Source organism: Sinocyclocheilus rhinocerous, unplaced genomic scaffold (genome assembly GCF_001515625.1).
Source record: "Sinocyclocheilus rhinocerous isolate Xijiao unplaced genomic scaffold, SAMN03320098_v1.1 scaffold381, whole genome shotgun sequence".
Classification (NCBI taxonomy): Eukaryota; Metazoa; Chordata; class Actinopteri; order Cypriniformes; family Cyprinidae; genus Sinocyclocheilus; species Sinocyclocheilus rhinocerous.
In genome coordinates, this window is record NW_015640044.1 from 56,515 (window position 1) to 64,560 (window position 8,046).

The 8,046-nt window shown below is 34.3% G+C and overlaps 1 protein-coding gene across 1 annotated transcript; it reads left to right on the top strand.

Moving 5' to 3' along the window:
- Positions 1-241: 241 nt before the first annotated feature.
- On the top strand, positions 242-5,596 carry LOC107752370 (C-X-C motif chemokine 10-like). Its single transcript, XM_016568327.1, has 3 exons — positions 242-299; positions 5,233-5,356; positions 5,473-5,596. The coding sequence occupies exons 1-3, from the start codon at positions 242-244 to the stop codon at positions 5,594-5,596; spliced, it is 306 nt and encodes a 101-aa protein (XP_016423813.1).
- Positions 5,597-8,046: the final 2,450 nt, after the last annotated feature.

The window sequence follows — 8,046 nt, forward strand, 5'->3', positions numbered from 1 at the left end:
ATCCCCATGAGTCAGTGTGTATTCAGGTTTAAGTCCCCACCGGGATAGAAAAACACGTGTACACACACACACACACATTTTTAGTTAGTTCTTCAATTAAGGGTTGGTATGACTTTGCAACATAATGCAAGCTATAAGGATGATGTCATTTTTGACAATGAGAATCAAAGGGATTTCCCAGAATAGTCTATATAAGCTTTCAGATTCAGATTCACTCAGTCTGTTATCACATTGGTCAAACATGAGCCGGTCCATCTTTCTCCTGTCCTTGGTCTTTCTGATCTGCTTGTTCACTGAGGGTAAGACCTTTTTCACACCTTATCTTGCATTTCAGCTTGCTTTTAATGACATTAGGCCTAGGCTTGTACATTTACTTTTATTTATTTAGCAGACACATTTATCCAAAGTGAATTACAAATTAGGAACACACAGTGGCGGCTCCAGGATTTTTTTGCTGTTGTGGGTGCTAAGGGGAGGCTTAACAGTTCAGAGGGGGTACTAAAAAACTAATTGTGACCCTGGAGCACAAAACCAGTCTTAAGTCGCTTCGGTACATTTGTAGCAATAGCCAAAAAAAACACTATATGGGTCAAAATTATAGATTTTTCTTTTATGCCAAAAATCATTAGGATATTAAGTAAAGATCATGTTCCATGAAGATATTTTGTAAATGTCCTACCGTAAATATATCAAAACTTAATTTTTGATTAGTAATATGCATTAAGAACTTCATTTGGACAACTTTAAAGGCGATTTTCATAGTATTTTGATTTTTTTGCACTCTCAGATTCCAGATTTTCAAATAGTTGTATCTCGGCCAAATATTGTCCTATCCTAACAAACCATACATCAATGGAAAGCTTATTTATTCAGATGTATAAATCTCAATTTCAAAAAATTGACGCTTATGACTGGTTTTGTGGTCCAGGGTCACAATTAAATTGAGAGAAAGTAATGAATGCCATAGCTTCAGCTATCTAAGCATGCAAATTCAGCCACCTTGTGTTTTTTTATATACAGCAGCTTCGAAAAAGGCATATTTTACATTTTTTTTCTGTGGTATTAATTCTCATGCCACTGTTATTAGTAATATAACTTCTAATGCCAACTGCCAAACATGACACTTTAATACAATTTATGAACGCACATAGAAAAGAGAGAAAGTAGGGATTTTTTTTCTTTTGTTATTTTTATTTATTTTTTTATTGTGTTTTTTTTTTTTTTTACACATCTATTTACTCATTTTTGACCATCAAGTGTCAGTCACTCTCAATGCCATCTGGCAGGAAAACATAGTAAATTCTAACAATTCTTTTACAATAGATAAAGTGCCGACAATTCATAAAACTATTTCCACATAAGCTATTTTTTAAGAGTTGCTACTGTGACGACAGACTCCTCTCCATCCTGAACTTCAGACTGAGAAATGACTCAGTCCACCACATTTTTATTAGTGGGTTTATAAAGAAAACAACAAATATTTGTTAACTTGCTAAAGCGGGAAAATAACGAAAAGAGAGTCCTCTCATGTCCTCTCAAGTTGAGAATCATTCGCGACTCGCGAGGATATGGGGCTTAAATAATTAATTTAGCCCAAAACGTACTTATTCTAACCACTAAAATAATAAGATAATGCAAATAAAATGAGAAAATGTGAATTCTTTAATTTTTATATTGAAAAAAAGAGGCAAAGTTTTGAAAATGTGTGTGAGCAGATGAAAAAAACCTGTAAGAAAAACTGTAATAACTAGATTGAAAAGTTTGAAAGACAAATGTATGCTGGCTTGTCTTAAAGTCTTGTTTAAAAAACGTAAATGGTTTGGTCAGTTAGATGTTCTAGATGTTTGCTAAAGTGTTGCTAGTTGGTTGCTAGGATATTCTGGGTGGTTGCTAGGCTCTTGCTATGCAGTTGCTGGGGTGTTGCTAGAGTATATGGTTGATAGAGTTTGTTCTGGATGATTACAGACATTCCCACCTCTGTTAATAACAGAAAATCACATTGTTTTCAAAACTGATCCAGTTTCAGTGCTTTGATATTATTGTATTTCTAAGCTCAGAAACATTTATAACTTAGAAGTTTATGTTGTGTATTGACTTGGTGCAATGATGGATATTGAAATGTTATTTATTTTTCATTTTAAACAGTATAGATGATTACTTAATGGTAATACAATATTTGTGAACACAACTGTGTATGTCAGACCATAAATCCCCAAAAACTGTGCATGGGGGCTTGCTTTGGTGTTGCCACCTGCTTGTTGGTGTTGGGCTGCATATGCCGGGGCTAAGCAAGTTTATAGCCCAGTCAAGCACAGCGCCGCCACTGGGAACAACAGCTAGCGTTTTATCTTTAGGAAGCAATAGCAAAAGTGCTAGCTGTACAAACTTTCTATTATTGTCCATTGTCCAGATGCAATTAAGTAATCATCATTCAGTGCAATAAGATAACAAGGACCATATCACACACATTCATAAAGGGGGCTGCGCACCGGACGAGTAGCGCAGCGCCTCTTTAGACAATCAGGGGGCTGTTCAAAATCCTGCCGCTCAGACCGCCACTCACATAGTTTTCCATTAAATTACATTAATTTGTCCCAAATTGTTATTAATGTACATAATGACTAAACGCTAGGCTGAAAGACTGTGTATTGTGTATCTTTTACTTTTTGTGGCTTGAACAATAGCTTCTGCTTCATATAGGCTAGTCAACTGTATAATAATAGCTAATAGGCTATAGGCTACATCACGGCCCGGCCACCTCGGTCACTGCGCCCCCTCACCTCTGGTGCCGTCTCCGTAGTGGGCACCCTGATTTTAGTCGGTGAGGCAAGGTACTGCCCTGGGAAGGTTTCCCAGGCTGTTAAATACACAGATTAAAAGCGAAATGTTTTCATTTCGGTTCGTTCTTAGCCAAAAAAAAATTTTTTTTCCGTTCAGGTTATGCAGAGCGAAATAAGAACGGTGCTGCATTTAGAAAGAATTCTTATTAACTTTGCTATTATTCTTGAATTTTCAAACTGGTAACACTTTGCCCTTTCGAATTATGCCTTTACTGTATGACCAAAAATTACGGAGTAGTCTATTTTATGTTTCAGCTGTTTGATCGCGCCGGCGCCTCACGCGCACACTAAGCTACTGCATTCATTGGAAACAGCGCATCCGTTCCCCGTGCTGTTCGGCGTGAGACCCGGCCCACTGTGGCAGATTTTTGCTCATGACATTTTTCCGTCGATACTGGAACGCGCGTGAACTACAGAGCCTATTTTACCTAATAAGGCTAATAGTTTAGCTTCAGCTAGATCGCGAATATGGACACATTTGGATTTGTGCCTGAGAGAAGTAAGCCCAACTTTACCTTACGTTTCTTTATAAATTAATTTGTTTTGGCATGTTTATTGCTAAGCATATATTATTATATACCGCAATTATATTTATCCATTAGAATGATATATTTTTAAATTCTTATTCTGTTCTGATACGGTTAAATTTAAAGGATTTGTTGTAAAGTGAGGGGAACTAAAATATCCTATAGTGTTCATAATGTTGGTACATTATAACATTATTAGGCCTGCCGTTATTATTATAAAAAAATGTTTTTTTTATTGTGTTTTTAAAAGCATGCAGCAAACGAAAATATGCGATTAATCTGTTAAAATTTGTTACTGTGGGTTAACAAATTTACGTTAGTAGGCTATTCTTATGCTTGGCTTCCCAGATAGCAACAGAGTCTGGGCCAAATCTGGTTTACATTCACTTCTGGCTTTTTTGTCTTGATTGCAAATGTTTTTTGTTGTTGTTTTTTTATGTACGATGGATAATTAAAACAAAAATCAGGCGTGTGTATTTATAACATCAATTACTAGGCCTACATTCTTTTTTTCAGTAATGGAAGTAGCTCAAAATGTTGTGTGTTTGTAACTTTAATATTTTTTATCTATAGGCCTATACAGCAAAACTACAGAGCTTCCAGTAGGTTATTTTATGGAGCTGTAAACACGGGAATCTCCGACCGCATGCAATCTTTGACGAACACCCAATTCATATATCAAACTAGGCTATATGTTATTAAATTGTACATATATATCAGATTATTTTATTTACAAGTTTCATGTTTGTGTTTATCCCGTTTTTTTCCCCGTTGCATCTGAAAATTACTTTCAGAAACTTTTTTTTTTCAAAGGACCCCACTTTTACCTATACCTTTTTATAATTAAAAAGTATCACACACAAAGATGCATAGAGTCAACATTTTTGCCCTTTTTTCATTTTTGTCCTTAACAAAAGACTATTTTAAGTAAATGCTTTATGAGTGTACGTTTGAGTGTTTATTTCCAACAGCTAAAGTTATGCTTTTTCTAAGTTATGCTCTACATGCCTCTTGAAGAATTAAGAAAGATCGAGGACCACTGAGATATTTCTGAAAATGGTTTAATGTCATTGGCCATTAGGCCATATGTAAACATATTTGTATTTAGATATTAAGTAGAATACTTTAACCCTTTAACTGTCACCTGTCCCCTCTGTGGGACGCCTAAGTTTACTTCACTATATTACAATTAAATCCTAATCTAATCATGACAAACTATATATCGTTGGAAAGGTCTAAGACTCCTAAATATTTTTTTAACAAAAACATTGATAAAATATCTATGTAGGAAAAGTAATAGATTAATTTTTGACAAGAGTGCACCTCAAAAATCTACATCATAACAGGAGTTCTGACCTTTGTAAAAAAAAAAGTCTTCTTTGTTGCCTTTTTCTCTATCACACTTTAGAAATCATCAGAAATTATATATCAATTGAAAACTTTAAATCTCAAAATTCATCCTTTGAAACCCATTTTAAAATCAAACATTGCATTACCATGAAAATGGTACATCAATATCATGTTACAAAATGTTTTCGTTCATGAATTATAAAAATGTAAGTTTGGATCGTGCACTTTCACGTCTATGTTAAAAAATGTGAGTGACAGTTAAGGGGTTAAACCACAGGGCAGACCTTGTTTACCTACTTTGAATGTATTTGTAACAATTATCTGTTTTGAACACATTATTTGTGAGGAATTTTTAATTTTTTGGCATAAGAGGTCTAATACATGAGCAGCAGGTCACTCACCTAAAGAATAAGTTAGATATTTTGCTCTCAAGTAACAACATCCAGATAGGGTATAGCATCTTGTTTTATTCCAATGTTGTTGGTTTTTTTTTACTGCTTTATCTCTGCTTGTAGGTCAATGGATGTTCATAAGCAAGCAATGCCTGTGCTCCAGAACATATGACAGTCTGTGGCCTGGAAACATCAAGGAGTGGAAAGTGCACAAACCAAGTGCATTCTGTGACACCACTGAGATTATGTAATGCAATTTGTTTTATTCAGAATGCTTTTATGATGTTTGTGTGTGTATTAAACAATGTGTGATCAACAGATATTTGATCAGTGTAAACTAAATGCTTTATATTCTGCCCACAGTGTGATTTTGAAGAAACCTCACATAAAAGTCTGCCTGAATCCTAATTCAAAACTAGGACGCCAACTACAAGCAAATTACATGGCAAGTACACACCAGATCATCCATCAGAAGACTATAAAATAGTTGTTTAAGAAATGTCCAGGGTTAGTTTTGTGATTGTGCTTTTGCAGAGAAGTGGAAATTTTGTCTCTCAATAAAAGTGATTTTGATAAAAATAAAAATAAAAAGAATAAAATTAAGATTACAGTTAAAGCCAATGCCAGCAGAATAAATAAAAATTTATTTAATGATAACCAAACCCTATAACACTTTTACACTTTTTTAATATAATCACACACACTCAAACAGATGCATACCATCTGCTTTTCTTTTTAAAGTTACATCATTTTTCTTTCTTTTTTTCAACTACAGAAGAAGACTGATCACACTTTTTGAAAAACGGTTATGCTGACACACACAAAAGACTCTGTAATTAAGTTTAAATTAAAAATAAATAAATTTAATAAATTAAGTATTATATAAAAAAGGAGAGGCATGAAAGGAAAGAATGTGCCAGCACATTCTGCTATTTCACAAATACAGTGACATTTTTTTCCTCATGTTCTGAAGATTTTAGACAGCCATCTACTTCTAGAAGTTTTTCTTACACCAAATTAATATTCAGTAGGATTGGAATTATGAGTCCAAATTTGTATGATTTAAAAAAAATTAAATATCAAATTAAAGGGATCAAATATTTTAGAGTATCTGGTTAAGCTATACTGCCTTGCATTGTTTTCAGTAAAGAAGCCAGAAAGAATAGGAAAAACGTAATGTTTGTCAAAAATATGTTGGTGTAATATTTAGTCTGTTCAATATGGAGTGTTATTTATATTGAACAACAAAAATAACATTCTTAACATATTTAATAACGCACACACACACACACACACACACACACACACACACACACGATTTGAGATGATCCAAAGAGCAACTTGAGCTTCAATAGAAGGATATCTGACCATCTGTACAGTCATATAAATAAACTATTTTAATCTAATTTAATTTAATGATAAATAAAGTTGCTAAGCAAACAAAAAAAATGTGAAGAACTTGAAATATTTATTCATTTTACATATTTTTTGTTGTTGTTGTACAAACCAGTGGTATAACCTATTCAGGTTATCTTTTTCTTGTTGGATTATGCCCCCTATTGGACATAACTGATTTGTAAAGGCAAAGCTTTGCAATAACTGCATCAGCAATGTTCCCTCAATGTTCCCCCCAAAAATTCCCTATTGGGCGGACATTTCGTCCACCTGAGTAAAAATATTCTTTATACCAGACCTGTCCAGCATACACAAAAAAGTGTGTAACTTTTAACTGTAATGCGCTATTTATATTTGATTTGACCCTTGATGTAACTAAATTATAGTGAATGATACCTGAGAAAACATTTGTACAGTGCTGTGTTTTTTCCCCAAGAAATTCTAATTAAAATTCATTAAAAAAAAAATCTCACGCAGAGTTCAATTCTTTATAATAATATAATATAATATATAGCTAATATGAAAAAATGAAGCAGTTATTGCTCGTGAATTGCCTTTTTGAGGTCAATTATTTATTAGATGTATAATATAATATAAAAAAACTAATAATTTCAATAAATATTTTCTAAAAACGTGAACGTGAATTATTTTAGTTTTCTAAACATTTCCATGTAGTAAAGTTTGCACACTACTGTAAATGTCTCGGAGTTTTGTTACCGTTCTCCCATCATCCGCTATTTCCACCACTTAATCAAGCCACTCTTTTTAAAAACATGATGATATTTTATTTCACAGTAGGCGCGTTTCCATTACCCTTCAAATTGCGCAAATTGAAATTGCGAATTGAAAATACGCCTAATGGAAACGCGTCAATTTCGCAAAAACGCCCATATATCGCAAAAAAGTTTTTACGCTCGCATGAGGTGGTTTTTCAGGCAATGCGAAAAAGGAATAATTCGCAAAACTGCAATGGAAACGGCTTTTTCGCATTTACAGGTCACATGGCATATGTAAAAAGTCATATGATCATTCTTCAACGTACTATAACCTCCAAGAAACACTTCATAAGTGGCCGCGCTCCAGTATAAGGGGCTTTCCCTACCATTAATGCTTAGACAATTTACACTGCACACGTCTGCGGTGCACTGTGGCTCTGATACGGTCACTGAATCTGACTGCGGCCACTCAGTGCTTGTGTTTATATTTTTATACAGTCTATGGTTTATTCCAGCCGCGCCACGCACGTTTCTGAAGCGGCTCTCTTTGCTGCTTCTGTAAAGATACACACATAAGCCTCCTTTGAATAAATATAGCCAAAATCCGTCAAAATCCAACCAAAATCCGTTGCCATGACTTATCGCGAGAGGCAAAAGGTTACGTTTAAGTCTCATAACATTGGTTAATGGAAACGCCGTCATTTCGCAATACTTTTGTATCGACATTTATAAAATATCGCCAAAGTTTTGCGCAAATCTGTAATGGAAACGCGCCTAATGGCTGGATGTCTAAGTGGTGCCCGCAGAATAACATAGGTTTCATAGA